We start from the raw sequence: 17,176 nt of genomic DNA, 5'->3' as shown, positions 1-17,176 counted from the left end.
AGTGGGGACCCAACTGAGAAGGCTTTGAATGCCATGCTAATAAGTCAGGTGTCATAGGGAGCCATGGTCTCCAACTCTAATTCTAACCTTACTCTTGGTTGCATTAAACATCCAAACATTTATCAGGCATCAATTGTTTGCCATTTATCCCAATATCCCTCCTATTGTCTATAGCATCTCCCAGTAGCTCTCCAGTGATATATGCCCAACTAAGGTGTCCTGTTGTGGTGCCGATGTTCCCCACATCTACCCCAAGACAGCATAGCTTCTCCCAGGAGCAGTCCCCTAAGAGACACTCATAGGAAGGGAGAGATGCAGCCTAAGAGGGAAAGACAGCATGTCACACCTGGAGAGTAGGCCTAGGTTTAGGGGTGAGGGAAAGACCAGGGAAGGGAGGTAGTTGGGAAGAGGAAGAGAGCACTGGGGGGCGGGGGGGAGACCCAAGAAACCAGCTTCATGGCTTCCCCTTAGCCAAGACCAACCTTGCCCTAAACTGACATCTGCTCTAATCCTTCAAATCCACCCCTCTGACCATTCTCAGAGCTAACCTAAAACCTTAAAACCTTGCTTACGTCTTGCTTAAAATCTTGATGCTACTATATCTTGGCTCCAGAAGCCCTCCAGGGATCTACTTCCCCCTTGAAAAGTGTTGGTGTCATTGCCAAAAATAGCTAAATGTACCAGAATATATTCTCTACTTATTTTTCATTACAAAAAGTAATGCTGTAGAGAAGTTACAGGATACAGAAAAATATGACTTTAAAAAGTGAAGTTGATCCTCACAGTGCTCCCACACCTATCGGTTCATTCTCTGGAAGTAATAACTTCTAGGTATAAACACTCCCATACCCTTATTCTATGAATATGCAAATATACACATAGTACCATATTGTTTGCAACTTGATGTCTTCATTTAATGTATCAAGGACATCTTTTCCTGTCAGTTTATTTAAGTCTAACTCTTCTAAGTCTTTTTAAAAGCTAGATAGTATTACATAATATGGTGAATCTCAATTTCTTCAACTGATGAATACTTAGGTTTTCCCAATTTTGCAACAAACTGTGACAAACTATATAAAACTTGGTAACAAACAACTATAACCCACATCCTCTTACATTTACTTTTGTGCCTGTATTTGTTTCAAAAGGATGCATTCCTAAGATTAGAATTGCTTAGTCAGAAGAAATGCAGTGCCCTGAAATTTAAACCAAAGCCACTATGCATGACTAACCCTAAGAGTGAGAATAAAAAGTCTGTCCAGCGTGGGAGATGAGGCTGGGCATGTAGATTAGACATGGGTTGTGAGGGCCTTAAGTGCAGCCCTCAAGAGTGGCTTTTAAGCAAATACAGATGGGGCTTCTCTGGGCTAGGCCAAGTGTACAGAGAAGGATGTGTTAGTGACCCTGCGTTTAAAAGGCTCACTTTGGAGTATGTGATGTCGAAGGGTAACCTTTAGGAGGCCCTAAAGACTCCTCCGGGGCTCCTCAGCCTGGGGCTAGAGCTGTCTCCCAACTCTCCAGAGGAGGCAGGGAGGTGGGAGGAGAATGAAGAAGAGGCCCTGGCTCCCCAGCCCAGCTCTGCCCTCTTCCCCCAAGGTCTACTTTTTGTTAGAATGCTGCAGTTAGGGGTTGGAGTGGAGAGGGGCCCTCTGGGTTACCCAAACATCGAAGCCATTCCCCTGAACAGCTCAATGACCTAAAAGGGTGGCAGTCTGTACAGAACTCCTTCCAATGGCCTTTTCAGGCCTCTCCCAAACCTTCAGGCATAAAACTTGATTCTGGTGTGTGTGTAAGCAACAAAAGCCGCCACATGAACCAGGTGACTTCCCCACCTCCATCTTAGCTTCCTGCCTTCTCTCTGCCTAGATCACTGCTCTACCCAGAGTCCTCTGTTATGGAACCTGGCAACCCAAAGTCCTCTGCCCACATCAGGGCACCTGAACCTCGTTCCTTCCTCTACCGACTTTGATGGGCAGAACCATTCAGTCTCCTGCAGGACAGCCTGCTCCTCACCACCTGCTCCCGCTGCCTGCTACCCTCATCGCCCTCAGACTATCTCCTATCCTTAAGGCTCCTTCTTCTAACCAGCCCTGTGTTCTCCTTCTCTGGGAGTCCTTTCAGCTCTCAGAATTGCCCCAAGCCTGCTTCTTAGCACCTCATCCATCAGAATTCTCTCCATTGCATCTCATTTGCTTTTGTTCCCCTGCATTTACATGTCTGCGTCCTGGGGACATGTCCCATCTCCCTCTTTGGGCAGAGAGATGTTCCTGTCTCTTCCCTCTTGCTAGCCACTCTTCCCTTCTCCAACCCCCTTGCCTCCACCTCCTAGTGCACAGGACTGGCTCTGTGCTCCTAGTGCCACTGAGGACAGCAAGGCAGTGACAGACTATGAGGGGGGTACCCTGAGGGTAAAGCCTACCCTGGTTCCGAAAGAGTTTGTTGGATGCTTTTCAACTGAAGGCAGATGACTGATTCAGCCTAACCTTGTTCTGTCTTTGAACAACAGATAAATTGGTTTACTTGAAAATAAATCTTTTCATTTGTATTTCCATGTCACCTGTGATTTTCCCTGCCTTCCTTCTGCAGCCCTGCCAACTGGCAGGAAGAAGGAGAGCAAAGCTGTTGCTAAGAGGAGTATAAAGAGGGCTGGGTTCATGGCAAGGGGGCAGTGGCAACATGCTGTGCTTCCTGGTATTGGCCAGCCTGGTCCTTTGTGGTAAGTGGTCATCTGGCCTGTGTTTTATAGGGAGGGGACTTGGGCAGGAGGGTTGGAAAGCTATCCCTAAGTCTGTTCTCTATCCCAGGCAGTGGGACTCTCTGCCTGCGAGTCTAGCAAAAACTTTCCTCTCCTGGAGCCCATGATATGAAAGGTCAGGGCCATTCTCCCTTCAGGCCCTCTGGTCGGCAGGTCCATGAGTCATGAAGCACAGAGAAACCTCTTCCAGGAGCCTGGGCTTTCCCACCACCCCTGATGACAGGAAGACATCCTCAGCAGGGGCTTGGCTGAAATGTGCCCCTCCAGAGAATCCTGCCAAAGTCCCTGCCCCCTGGAGAATCCTGCCAAAGCATTGTGTAGAGGGAAGGGGTCAGGGGGGTCCCTTCAAGGCAAGGGATGACTCTGAACAAGGCTGAGACCACCAGAGCCTCTGTGGCCCCAGCTCAGTGGTGTCAGACACGTCCTTCCTAGCATGCCAGAGTTCTGGGGACACCTGGGGGAAGAAGGCACCCAGACTTCCCTGCTTTCAAAAGGGGCTCAGAGGGCTCACAGCTGGGCCCCTCATTTGCTAGGCAGGAACTGTGAATTTGCAGATGAAGCACAACTGCCACCCCCACTCCCGCCCTCAGCTGATCCATGCTTAGTCATCACTCACTTCGCTTCTGTTCCACAAAGGACACAGCACCCAGGACTTTCCAGGAGATGCCCGGGTGGTTGGAGGCACTGAGGCCTCGAGGAATTCCTGGCCCTCTCAGGTGGGTGTTCCTTCACAGCCCCAGACTTCCAACAAAATAAGTTGCCTGTGTGCTGAGGTACGAGGATATATGCTTTTCTGTATGTCCCTATTGACAGGAAGCTCTCCAGCTGCCCGGATTCTAGATTTTAAAGGTGAATGGGACCAGGTGTTTTTTCTAAATGCAAAGGCTTGGAGGAGGGGATTTAAATGCCAACCACATTCACTGTCCCAGGCACACACCCAAACACAAACTGCCTTTACCCTCCCAGCAACATCACACCAGCAAGACTGTGCCAGACTCACAACCAGACTCCACACACCTCAACACACATTCACACACACACACACCACTCCACTTCATGTGTGCTGCCTGTTCGAGTGCACCCCTGCCCCCCACTGGAGCATGTTGCTTGTTGGCTATTTAAAAAGTTTCCACTTTGGTAATAGGGGAATTAGATGCTGGTTTAAGCAATTCTAAATATATAAAACTGGCAAAGAGCCACACTTTGAGAGGAATAACTGCAATTACAGTTAAATTCACTTTACAAAAGTTTGTGCCCTTATTTTCAGGAGTAGAGCTATTGTGTAATTGGAGATGCAGAAGGAGAAGGCAAGAACAGATTAAAATGAGCATGCCCATCGTATTTCTAAGTATGCCCTGATGTGGGAGGATATCTTGAAAACATTGGAGGGGTAGCTCTGGGCTTGTGGACTTAGGTAATGGAGCAATTCCATGGCTACATTTCCTTCCCAAGAGGGAATGGAGGTAGAAGGACCTGAGTTCTTGGCCCTTTAGTAGGGATGCCGAATACACTCTCATGCATGTCTTTACTCTCTATCCTTGTACACAGCAAACATCACAAATAGTGTAGCACTCTTTCCTGCTGATACCAGAGGCATCCACATGCCTCTTCTCAACACCACTCCAAGTAGCCACTGCCAACCACTTAATAGCACATGACAGGTCAGATAAAACCTATTCGCCATCTATAGCCCATAAAGTTGGAGAATGTTTCAAGGGATGGCAGGAATTTGAGGAGGTAGTATGCAGTTTGGGGCAAAACCTTTTAAGAAACACCAACCAATCCCTCTTTTCTTCCCTCCCCATCTAGATCTCCCTCCAGTACCTGTCTGGAGGTTCCTGGTATCACACCTGTGGAGGGACCCTCATCAGACAGAACTGGGTGATGACAGCTGCTCACTGCGTGGACTCGTAAGAAAAACAAACATCAGCTTTTTTGTGCCCCTGGGAGGGGAAGTCTGGCCTTCCTGGAGGAATATGTACCTTTCACCACTCAGGGCAAGACTTTAAGGGGGTGTTTAGGGGCCTGTGGGGAGGTAGTGGAATATAATGAAAAGCACTAATTTTGGCATCAGGCAAGCTCAGGTTCAAATCCCATTCTACTTTCTTCTGGCTATGAGACCTTAGATGACATCTTAAGCTTTTTGTTCTCTTTTTATCTCTAAAATGGGATCATAATACCTACTTTGTAGAGTTATTGTGAGGATTGAATAGGTAAATGTTTAAGTGTCAATGCCTGGTTGATAAATATTTTTTCATATTTGTCTTGAACAATGGTTCTCAAATTTTAGTGTGAATCAGAATCACCAGGAAGGCACAGATTGCTGGGTCCCACCCAGCAGAGTTTCTGACTTGACGGGTCCAGGTTGAACCCTAATAATATGCATTTCTAACAAGTTTCCAGGCTACAGTGATGCTGCTGGTCCAGAGACTATGCTTTAAAATATAGGTCCAGAATTTTACACTTCCCTCAAAATCCCTCTATGGGCTGAGAGCCATTATTTTACTTATGCTCACCACACCTCTACCAGGTTATGAGATAATCAGCCTATGATGTTTAGCTTAATAAATTGGGAAAAGGAAATTGATGGAAATTTTTATCACTCCCACAAGTTAGTAAATTAGGGAATGGGAGAGCTGGTTACTTCACCTTCTACGGTCTTTCATTATTCCTCGGCCCAGGACAGACAAGATGGGCTCCTGTCCTAAAGAAAAGAAAAGGATGACTTCCCAACTTTTCTCTAAGGGGGAAAGAGAAGGTTTGAGCTCCCTGGATTGCTCAGGGCTTCCTTCTCTCGCTCCAGTCAAATGACCTTCCGTGTGGTGGTTGGAGATCACAACCTGAGCCAGAATGACGGCACGGAGCAGTACGTGAATGTGCAGAGGATCGTGGTGCATCCGAACTGGAGGAGCAGTAACGTGGCTGCTGGGTAGGGGGCTGACTGGCCAGCACCAGGGTCTGGGCTTCCTTCACATTCACCCAGGAATAGTCTGAGAATTTAGATTTTGGAGAGCTTGAGAATTTTTTAACACCTTTGGAATTTGTTTGATTTAGGCTGGTCTGCATGACTGGATCACCTGAAGCTCCTTCTCTGCAGAGTTTACTGTTTTTATTTTTAATGTTACTTATTATCTATTTTATGGAATAGAGTCCATCAGCAAAAGTCAATTTCTTAAAATGAATCTTAATGAGAAAACTCCTGCAAGACTGAGATATAAACTTATGGAAAGGCAGTAGTTAAAATGATGGTCAGCTCTGTAGCGTGTAGGGGTGGGGGTGGGTTCAAGTACTTGGGGGTATTTCTGCAAAGCTTTCAGAACCATGCAGCATTTTACATTTCTCTTCTTTGAGAACTCTTCTCTGCTACCAAGACTGTACCACTTTGCTCCTTTCTGATTCCCCGTGCATAACTGAAAGATGTAAGCTCTACTTCCCTGGGTTACAGAGATCAGAGTTAGACTATAACACCAAGACCTCACCAGCAAATGCAGCTGTTCAGCTTTTAATGTCCTACAATCCAAATGTGTAGTGCCTCAAGTCTGGGCTTACCAATTCAGCCCCTCCTTCAGATTTATTGGTTTCCAATTCTGTGGGAACACAAAGGCTTGGTGAGGGGCTGCCCACATGGCAACCTGAAGGAAGTCCTGAGTAGTCTCCTTTCCTCCCACAGATATGACATTGCCTTGCTGCGCCTGGCCCAGAGCGTTACTCTCAACAGATATGTCCAGCTGGGTGTTCTGCCACAGGAGGGAACCATCCTGGCTAACAATAGTCCCTGCTACATCACAGGCTGGGGCAGGACCAGGAGTAAGTCACCTACATGGGCACCATCTACCACATGATCTTGATTAGGTGGCTGAGATTCTGGGGCACATTTTTCTGTAGTACTCAGTGTTCATAGCCAGAGACCAGGAACCAAAGGAACCAGAGACAGAATAACTGGTGCATGAAATCAAACTAAGAAGAGGCCATAGAATAGTCAAGTCAGAGATTCATACATTCTTATAACTAAAAAAAATACTTGCCCCAAGAGTATTTTGTATCAGCCTTTCATTTTATACATGGGGAGCCTGAGGACCAAAGAAATTAAGATCTTATATAAAATCACATCACTAATTAATAACAAGTTAACTGGGGTCAGGAGCCAGGTATCCTGACTCCCACTTTGGTGGTCATTACACCATCTTGCTACCTGCATAGATAGTCACTGGGCTGTGGCTTGGAGTGAATGAACCAGTGGTAACTATAGGCCTTACTCTCTTTTGGTCATCATGGGAAGACTTCTGGTAGGGAATGTCATCAGACAAAATTGGAAAGGTGGGAGGGCTATGAGTGAGATAGTTAAGAAAGGCAAAGACATTAGGCCTGACCCAGAAGTCTGCTAGCTGTTAGGCCCTCTCTGGGCTCTGGAAAGGCAAGGCCTTGCTGTGAGCAGCCAGTCTCCTGGGAACCCCTAGAGCTGAAAGAGTTCTCCTTCTAATGCAGCTCTTCTCTCAGTCACTTAATGTCATTGTGGTTCCACTTCCTGATCCGTAACAGGAAGGGGTTGCTGTTGTAAGGATCCAAAGAGATAATTTGTGTGTAAAGGCTTTGAAAAGTCAAAAGAACCAGATAAAGGAAAGCTGCACCAAGCTCTTGAGAAATGGAAACAAGAGCGTACAGTCCCAGTTCTGCTTCATGGGGTTTAGAGAGGAAGGAGGAAGCAAGACAGACAAATAAGCTACCAACCAATAAGACTATTCTAGTTATTTTAAACAAAACAAAACAAAAAACAGGAGTAGGATTGGTATTTGTGGCCTGGGAACTGTCATCAAGGATGACTTCCTGAAGGAAGGAGCCGGTAGCTTCCATATAAAGAAAGAAAAGAGGAGAATCTATGACATGCAATGGGCCAAGAAAAGGTGATTGTGCTGAGTTTAGCTTTTGCCAAAGCTTGGGAAGGTTTGGCAGGGTATGGAAGGTTTGTCCCCTGGACATCACCTGGGGCTGACCACCAATGCTATGTGTCCTGTTCAGCCAATGGGCAGCTGGCCCAGACCCTGCAGCAGGCTTACCTGCCCACTGTGGACTATGCCATCTGTTCCAGCTCCTCCTACTGGGGATCCACCGTGAAGAACACCATGGTGTGTGCTGGAGGAGATGGAGTTCGCTCTGGATGCCAGGTGAACACAGGCAGGAAGTATCAGAAGTTCTACCGCAGGTCCTTCCCCTCTGCCTCCCACCCCCCACCTTCTCCTCACTCCCTATTCCACACCTATTCCCACCCCCACATACAGACTCAACTTTCTGTCGGGTGTCTGAATAAGAAGGATTCCATGCTAAGTAACTCTATACTCACAGACTCTCAAAGTTGAAAGGAACCTTAAAATTCATCTTGCTTAATGTCCCCATCTCAAAAGCTTGCATGTGGCCCAACATTTGTGTGTGGTATATGTGTGTGTGTCTTAGAAGTTGTGACCTAAATTTTTTATGGCTGCCAGAAGCTGGGCCTAGAGTGGTGGCTATAACTGTGTATAAGACAGCTTCCCTCCCATTAATCTTGACTTTTCTTGTAGTTCCTCCAGCACCACCTATATTTTTATATTTTATATATATATATATATAACTATTGTTATAAAATTATACATTTTATATAATAACTAGGATCTTCTGTTTAGACAAGATCAATCAGCAATATACCATCTTACAGATTTCTTAATGCAGCTCAACAAATGTTCTTGATTATCTACAAAATGCCAGGCATTATGCTAAGTGCTAGGGATACAGAGATGACTCAAACACAGTGTCTAGTGGAGGAATGGGAGTTGCAGACATAATGAGAGAACATTTGTAATACAATGCAGTTAAGCATTATAATAAAGATATGGGTGACATGGGAGCCCATAAGATAGGCACTTGTCTCTCCCTGTCCAGGTCAGAAAAGACTTGCCTTCCCCAGGGAAGTAGAGTCTATAGTGAGTCCTGAAGACTACACAGGAGAAATCCAGGCAAAAAGGGGGAAAGATATGCAGAGAGAGGAAACAAAATGAATAAAGGCATGGAGAAACAACAGAGAACACAGAGAATTATAGGATATTCCCTACATCACAAGCACAGGTCAGAGCCCACAAGCCTCCAAACCCAGCCCACTGAGTGTTTCTCTATGGCCCATGAGTTAAGAATGATTTTTACATTTTTTAAATGGTTGAGGAAAAGTTTTTGGAAGAATAATATGTCATGACATACTAAAAATATAAAATTTCCATGTTTATTAAAAAAGTTTTATTGAACACAGCTCATTTACATATTGCTTCTGGCTGCTTTTGCAGAGTTGAGTAGTTTCAACAGAGACAATGTGGCCTGCAAAGCCTAAAATATTTACTATTTGGCCCTTTACAGAAAAAGTTGGTTGACCTCTGGGCTAGAACATAAACTATGACCATGCTAGGGAATGTCAGGAGGTGACCCTAGAGGCACATAGGGACCACGTGGCTTAAGACTTCAAATGCCACGCACAGGGGAAGGACACTTTTCCCTCTTCCCCTGGCTGGTTTAATAATTAATCTGACATAAAATAAATTAACAGGAAAAAAACAAATTTAATTTTATACATATGGAAACTCATAAAAATATGAGACTCAAAGAAGTAACCAAAGCAGGCAGCTTTTATGCTTTTATACCTTTTAAACAAAGAAATAATACATTTGTGAAGCATTAAAAGGACAAAGAAATTTGGACTTGGGGTAGTAAATTAGTGAAGAAGTGACAGGTTTGCTTACACAGCCTTCTCAGCCCTGAATGCCCTGTTTGCGGTGATAAGGATGTGTATCCTTACCTCCTGGCACAGGGAGGGTACCTTTCACATGGGAGATTTATTTCTTGCTTTCATGGGGACCAAGGGTCAGAGTGTCTTTCTTGCGCTGGCTGTTTCTTAAGTAACTTTAATTAAAAATAATCAATATGCCAAAGCAGCATATTTTGGGGCAGCCTACCCTGAATCTCATCACACACTTGGGGACATAAACTTTATCTCTTAGGAACTGGGAAACCATTGAAGAGCTTTAAACAGGAGAGCAGCATAATCAGATTTGCCTTTTAGAAGCACTCTCTGATGACGAGGTAAGCAAGTACTGAAGAGGGCAAGATTGGCAGGGAGACTGGTTGTTAAGACTATTGTATTATCTAGGCAAGAAATCTGAGAGGCTGAATTAGGGAGATATTCAGGTGGGAAGAAGAAAGAGGATCTGGAATGGCTTCCAGGCATCTGGTTTAAGTGATTTGGGGAAAGGGTTTGCTACCTCACAAAAGACAAGATTTATAGGATATGGGAGGGAAGGTGAGGAGTTTGGTTCTGGACAAATTGAGTCTGAGACCCCAGTGGATCATACAGGTATATTTAACCAGTGAGAAATTAGATAAAAGAAAGTGGAGCCTGGAGGAGATAGCTGGTGAGAGATACCCTTAGCAGCACAGGAGATTACGCCACAGGGAGAAGTCGTAGAATGAGAAAAGAGCAGTGAGTTGGGGGAAGAACTGACAACATAAATACCTGAGTGCTTCAGGGAGAGGTGGAAGACAAATGGTTCTAAGAGGATTGAAGGCAAGAGAAAAACCTAGCAATAAGGGTTTTATACAATCTCAGGAAATACTGATGGCTCATCACATAGTATTCAGTGTAGCCTGGAGCCACAATAGATGGAACCCAAAGTGGTTACTTTGGAGGTCGGTGAGTCACTAATAATGACAGGCAAGGGAATTTGTGTTAAGTGGTGAGTGCAGAAGCTTGAAAGAAGGTAAGGAATGAGGAGGTAATAAGAAACATAGTAAGAAATGTAGACTACTCTCCCAATCCCAGATGAAAGAGAGGAACAAAAAAAGAATCTGGTAGCTTTAAGAAGGATGACAAGTCATGGAGAGGGTAATATGGAGTGTTAAAATTAAGTGTTTATAAGCAGAGAAGAAAGTATCCTATAGAGTCAGAGAGAGGGAATAAGGATGGCACAAGGTCCTAGAGAAGAAGGGGAGATGGAACCAAGAGCACAAATGGTGCTGGCTTTGAACTGGAAGAGGGACACCAAAATGTGCACGGACATGAAAGAGTGTGCGGCTGTGCAGCTGGAAGGTGGCAGGTGTTCCGCATTATTGCAATTTATGAACTAGGAGTCAGACTGGATGCTGAAAATGAAGAGGCAAGGATTGAGGGCTCTGGATTACTTAAAGTGAATGAGAGAAGGACATTACTCCAAGATATTACTGACAGTTTGAGTTTGGAGACTGTGCAATGACTATGGGGGTATATGATTCACTCCATTTTACTCAAGGTCTCAGTTACAGTGAATGGATTAATCCATGGCTGGATTTTCCTGTGTTACTGGGGCAAAAGAATAGGATTGCAGATCACTGCAAAGTCCAACGAGGTGGAGGAGGAAGAGAAGCCAGCAGGAGGCTGGTAGGCTGGCTGAAATAGTGGAATCAAAGGACTAAAGATTTTTGTGAAAGCACTCAGAATGGTGGAAGTAAGGTGAACAATTCATCCCAGTTTGCCCAGGACTTTCCTGGTGCTAAAACTTCAAAGTCCTGTATCCCACGAGTACATGCAAGCAGGGACCAAAAAAAGAGAGAGAGAGAGAGAGAGAGACTAATGCATAAGGCATCTGCTTCCAAGTCCTAATCAGCTAGCTTCACCTATAATCTCTCAAGGTTTAACATTTCTGAGTTAATTCACTTCCCTCTGCTCTCATTCAGGATCTTGAACTCTGGAAAACTCAAGTACTTTTCTTTTGGCTGCTACTACAAATTAACAATTCTCTAAGGCAACCGTGTCCTTCCCACTGGAGTTTCCCAAAAAGAGTGTCTCCTGGGTTTTCAGATTTACCGGTCCCCACCCGTCCTCACAGTGGATGACCCAGACCTCTCACCTCAATCCACCCACTCCCACCCAGCTCTTTTCTAGCTCTTCCTTCTGCCCTAAAATTCTCAGCCACACCCTCCAGCTCTCCAGAGTCTAAATTACTTTTTAGGTCAATTAGCATGAGACAATAGTATTATATACAATCAATTCTCTTCCAGTCCTCCAGCCCAGAAATACTTTTGAATCCCTGTTGGAATCTGAGTGGGAGATTTGGATTATTTTGAGTGCAATGATCTAAAGAAAACATCTTTTCTTAAGCAGTGGTTAGTGTGAGGTACAGCTAGTTCCTTTTTAAAAGAATTGCCCCCAGTTTGAACTTTTGGCCTCTTTCCCTAGTTCTTTTTTAAGTTTTAATTTTTATTGAAGCTATATATATTCAATGGCTTACAGTGGCAAGTAAAACTATGAGGCTTAATAATGGAAAAGAACAAGTAATTATGTTCCTTCTACCTCTCGAGTTCTCCCTCCCCAGAAGGGATCACTTCCAACTCTTTTCAGGTGGTATTTTTGGTGTCTACCTCCATACCTGTCTAAAAATATATACTTACACTGCTACTTAATTTTCAGTTCAGGTATTATGGGAGATGTGGATCTCTCTTCCTTTTACACATATATACCTGTTAAATAACAAAAATTCAACTTGGTAAATATAAGTATCAATTGGCTTTACCTAACGATGCATGCATTAGGTAGCATCTCATCTAGCAAACAGAAAGCTTTATTGAATTGCAGAAAAGGAAAGGTTTTTAAAGGCAAAAAATGGAATTGAGAGGGGAGGTGATTATTAGCAAAGAATACATTATGTTAAGCAAGATTGCCCTTCTAAATAGAACAGATGGGATCTATAAGCAGATTACCTCCTAGTGCTGACCAGGAAATTCCAGGTTGTGTAGTTAAGGATCAGATATCTGGGAGAAACTGAAGCTGCAACTAGGTTAGGCATTAAGTCTTGGTGGGGTTTAGCATCAGTGACTCAATTTGGGGCCTGCTGTCTCCTTTTTAACAGCTGGAACATCCTAGAAGAGTGCTTTGTGATCAAAAGCAGTATTATAAGTAAGATATATACATATCCTCCTATCCCCAGGTACACATTCTTTCTTCATGAGGTTAACAACTGCTCCTGGCTTCTCTATACTTCCAGAGACATGCTTGGCACACATGAGCATGTGTATGTTTCATTTTGAATTCCTAGTCCTGTGTTCCTCTATTTCTCTTTCCTGTCTTAAACACTATTTGATATTGCAAAACCTTCAGTAAGTTCACAAGAAAGGGAAGCATTTTTTTTTTCATTTCTCCCACATCCCCCACCTCTGGCAACCACCAATCCAGTATTTATCTTTCCCCATCTGACATTTCACTTAGTATAAGGCCCTTGAGGTCCAACCATATTGTTGCAAATGGCAGGATTTCATTATTTTTTAAGGCTGAATTCTAATCCATGTTGTATTCTAAAATTATTTTATTTCTTCCATAACTTTGTTCTCTCTGAAGTTAATAATTGTCTTTTTGTTTGCATATTATATACTCAATTTATCAAAAATTCACCCCACACTCTCCACTAATTTGTATGTGGTCTATTTTAGCTTTCCTTGACCCCAGTGTTCTGTGCCTTGGTAAGAGTCTATTTGCATTCATTGCAGGGGACACTTAGTGGGTTTTTTCATTTTAGAAACTCCAGACCTTTGGTTCTGAAAATGTTTATTTGTTGATGATTTCCTCCCCTCCATTTTTATTTACTCTTTCTAGAATTTCTGTTATTCACATATTTACCTTGTAAACTGGTCCTCTTATATTCTTATCTTCCCTATATTTTGTCTGTTTGTTCTATTTTATCTTCCAACCCTTCCAATCTTTCACTTCTACTATCAAATCCATAATTTTCAAAGGCTACTCTGAATGTTCTTTTTATAGCATGCTGTTCTTGTATCATAGATGCAATATTAATCATAGTTTTTTATTGCTCTGTTTTCTTCTCCCTAAATAATCTGCATTGACTTTATTTTTGTTTCTCTGTCTTGTCATTTTTATATTAGAGGCTTTCTTCAGATATTTGGTACTCTTTGACCATCTGCTCTTATTTCAGAGTGAGATGGTAAAAGGGTGATCAGTAACTCTGAGCCTTAGGTGGGGTTCATCTGTAGTGAACTGTTCTGTCGGGGGAATCCAGCTAGGCCATTTCATTTGGGGACCCTCAATGTCATATCTTTAGGTCTTCCCTCTCCCCTCTCCCCCAGTTTAGTGTAATATGTGTTGACTACCTACACCTACTCTGTGTCTAAATGCTAAGTCTAATTAGACCCATTGGTCTAAATGGTAGAAATAAGGAAATCATTAGAACACTCCACTTCCCGCCTCCCACCAGGTTCAATTTAAGTCAGTAAAAGCTATGAGCTTAAGATGTTCAAAGTTCTAAACTAGCACGGTGGAGAGGAAAAATATCAGTAAGACATAGTTCCTATCTCAAGAAGCTTGTAGATCTGTGTGAGAGGGAAAAACAAATTATGAAACTAAAGTACAAGGCAGAACATGTCATATAAGTGCTGCAAAAGAAAGGAAGAAGTGCTGTGGTTGTTTAGAAAGGAAGAAGAGATTCATCTTGATCGTGGGGATATAAAGGAAGTGGGATTACAATGGGAGCTTTAAAACTATACAAGATTTTACAGAGATCTGGATGGGTGGGGTGTAAGCAAAAGCAAAGGCCCAAATATCAAAAGGCCTGGAGTTTTACGACTCTGCTTCTCTTCCCTGCAGGGTGATTCTGGGGGTCCCCTCCATTGTGTGGTGAATGGCCAATACACTGTGCATGGCGTGACCAGCTTTGTGTCCAGCTTGGGCTGTAATGTCGCCAAGAAGCCTACAGTGTTCACCAGGGTCTCTGCTTACATTTCTTGGATAAATAATGTGAGTCCTCTCAAATGATGGGTTCAAATAGTGTCACCTGGAGACCCATGCACCGGCTGGGTTGGGCAGAGGAAGCCATCATCTTCCTCACCACATTCATATGTTTACTACTTTCCCTTCCCTCCTGTGCACTTTCCCTCAATAGTGCCGCCATCCTGAGTTCCCCACTACATACCTGCTAAGCAGGCTTCACCTTCTTGTTTACTGCTTAGGGTAGGATGGTGGCAACAGCAGATCTGAGCCAGGCACAAAACCAAGGGAAAAAGCTTCAGAAAGGCTGGCATGCCCCTGAGACAGGGATGACGTGCTAACATTCTTCCTCACAAGCTCTTTCTAAGGGTGTTGTAAGAATCTGCTCTATCCTTTGGGAAGAGGTTTTAACCACCTTGAAGCTTAAGGGTTAGATGAGATTCTACCTACCCTGACCTAGTGGTAGAGCCTCCCAGTGATCCCACCTGTGCCCTGCAGCCAGCAGACACGTTCTGGAGTCTTAGGCATGCACCTTGCCTCACAACCATTTTATGGTCTGTCCTTGCCACTAAGTTCTGGATATTTGCCAGTAACACTGAATTGTCCTGACACAGCTGAAACCTACTTCCTGCCCACCCCCCATCCCCCACCAATCTACACACACCCTCTCAACTCCCCATAAACCCAGTACAGGACCATACTCAACTGGGAACCCTAAAGATAAGAAGAAGGGAAGTAGGCAGAAGTTACTGACTGTGGATATAATTGGCTTTTCCTTCAGGTCATTGCCTACAACTGAACATTCTCTTGGGTCCAACGGCCTTGCCTGATTCTTAGATCCACAGCAGGATTTGAGGCCATCAAGGAAAAAACATTCCAAGAGACTATTGAGCCAATAAAAAGAAAAACAAATAAAACCGAATATGCATTATCCTGTGTCCTTTTATTTGTAATTAAGCCCTCTAGAGGAAAATCAGTTATAGGACCCAAGCTGGATTTTACCCCATTTTCTGGACTGCTTCTTCCATTTAATGCCATCTCTACTAGTTCACAGACTAAGCCAACGGGGAGTGGTTTTACATTATCTTTTTTGGATTATTTTAGGATCTACCTATCCATTCATCTCCCCATCTGCCCCTCCTCTCGTGCATATTTGCTATACTCAAAGGCACAGAGCACTTGAAAATGTTCCTGAGTGACCAGAAGTGCCCTGACTCCCCTAGGTGGACTGTGGACTCATCCTTCTTTTGTTTTCCCCTTCAATGCCTACAACAGGTGCTCACCCCAAACTCCTGGGTGATGGGAGCTACTAGGATACACTAGAGGTAAGAGCGTAGGAGTAAGTGGTAGGTCAGATGCCAGCAGACGAAGAAGTGACTCCTAGGGTAGAAAAACAGAAAAAGGAGAAAATACTGAAAAAGAAAGGAAAGGGTTGAAAGGAAGAGGCAGAACAAAAAGGGACAGGAGACAGCAAATAAAAGGCCTCAAAACAAGCGTGAGTCAGCACTGCAAGGCTGGGACTAAAATAGGTAACCGGATCCAGGGTTCTACAAACCACAGAGAACTGGGAAGCAGATATATCCTGGCCAGGGCTCAATCTGTCCGAGTGGCGTACAATAGAGTGAAGAGGGAACTGAAAGAAGAAGGCTAAGAGGATGAGAAGCAGCTTTTCATAACAATCACTGAGCACCAGACAAGAGGGCCCAGGGCAGTTAACATTATAACAGGAGAAACCAGCTAAGACAGTTCCCAGAATTTGTAGGCTGCTGTGTCAGCAGAGGCCTCTAGAACAGTGTAAGTACTATAAAAAGCTGGCCCAGAGTCAGGATGCCTGTATTCCCACCCCAGTTCTACTACTGAGGAACTAGTAACCTTAGGCAAGTCACCAGCCCTTTCTGTGACTCAATTTCCCCATCTCGTTAGCTTCTGAAGATTGTTCCTGCTGTGAACAATGGTCACTGCATGACTTGGTGACCATTAATTTCCATTCGCAAGAGATTGGTACTGAAGAGAGTTTCCTAGGAGGCAGTGGCTGGGCTGCATTGCTGAGGACACTATGGATTCCTGAGTGACACAGGTGTTGGCCTCCTTTTGCTAGTAACATATCTACTATTGTCACCATCTCTCAGTGTTCCCAAAGTACCACCATCTTCCAGCTTTCTCCCCATCCACTTCTCCCCATCCAACATCAAGTCCTTCCATTTTCTTCACTCTGTCCCTTCTAGACCATCCTCATGGTTAACATCCAGAATAAACCCTAATGACCTACTACCTGATAATGCTGTATCCATCTCTATAAATGAATTAAGCACATAATTATATAATCATCTGATTACCAACCTATCTCTACCACAATTTTTTAGCATCTTGATGTCAGGGATCACATTTTGTTATTCATCCTTGGCTTCCCAGCACCCTGCAATGCCAGTCACACAGCTGAACAAGTGCAGTACCTCTGTTTGGGGGAAAGATCTGGAAGACAATAGCAGACAAGGGCCTCCAATTTTTTCTCAGCCTCTAGCTTTACCTCTCTACTTCTTAGAAAGTGTATTTTGACCCCCTTCCTTCAGAGAATTTTATGTCCACTGTAAAATCTTGAGTAAATCATTCCTCCAAACCTAGCTCTTAATTTCCAGCTATCTCCTCAAACAGATGAGGGA

The 17,176-nt window shown here is 44.0% G+C and overlaps 1 protein-coding gene across 2 annotated transcripts; it reads left to right on the top strand.

Moving 5' to 3' along the window:
* Nucleotides 1-5: 5 nt before the first annotated feature.
* On the top strand, nt 6-16,143 carry CELA1 (chymotrypsin like elastase 1). 2 transcript variants are annotated; one of them, XM_036915120.2, is made up of 8 exons: nt 6-2,716; nt 3,392-3,471; nt 4,565-4,665; nt 5,559-5,684; nt 6,426-6,562; nt 7,772-7,917; nt 14,397-14,546; nt 15,298-16,143. In XM_036915120.2, exons 1-8 carry the CDS (start codon nt 2,677-2,679, stop codon nt 15,313-15,315), a joined length of 798 nt encoding a protein of 265 aa, XP_036771015.2. In that variant the 5' UTR covers nt 6-2,676; the 3' UTR covers nt 15,316-16,143. The 2 variants fall into 2 exon arrangements, with proteins under 2 accessions (XP_036771015.2, XP_036771016.2); XM_036915121.2 differs by lacking the exons at nt 14,397-14,546; nt 15,298-16,143 and adding an exon at nt 9,772-11,693.
* Nucleotides 16,144-17,176: the final 1,033 nt, after the last annotated feature.

Source organism: Manis pentadactyla, chromosome 10, assembly GCF_030020395.1.
Source record: "Manis pentadactyla isolate mManPen7 chromosome 10, mManPen7.hap1, whole genome shotgun sequence".
NCBI classification, from domain to species: Eukaryota; Metazoa; Chordata; class Mammalia; order Pholidota; family Manidae; genus Manis; species Manis pentadactyla.
The sequence above is the reverse complement of the archived record's forward strand: the minus strand, read 5'-3'. Positions and strand labels throughout refer to the sequence as shown.

Excerpts from the sequence above, each read along its gene's own strand:
- CELA1 (XM_036915120.2), top strand. The coding sequence starts at position 2,677 with ATGCTGTGCTTCCTGGTATTGGCCAGCCTGGTCCTTTGTG. Across the intron at positions 2,717-3,391 it reads GGCCAGCCTGGTCCTTTGTG|GACACAGCACCCAGGACTTT; the intron begins GTAAGTGGTCAT and ends TGTTCCACAAAG. Across the intron at positions 3,472-4,564 it reads GGAATTCCTGGCCCTCTCAG|ATCTCCCTCCAGTACCTGTC; the intron begins GTGGGTGTTCCT and ends CTCCCCATCTAG.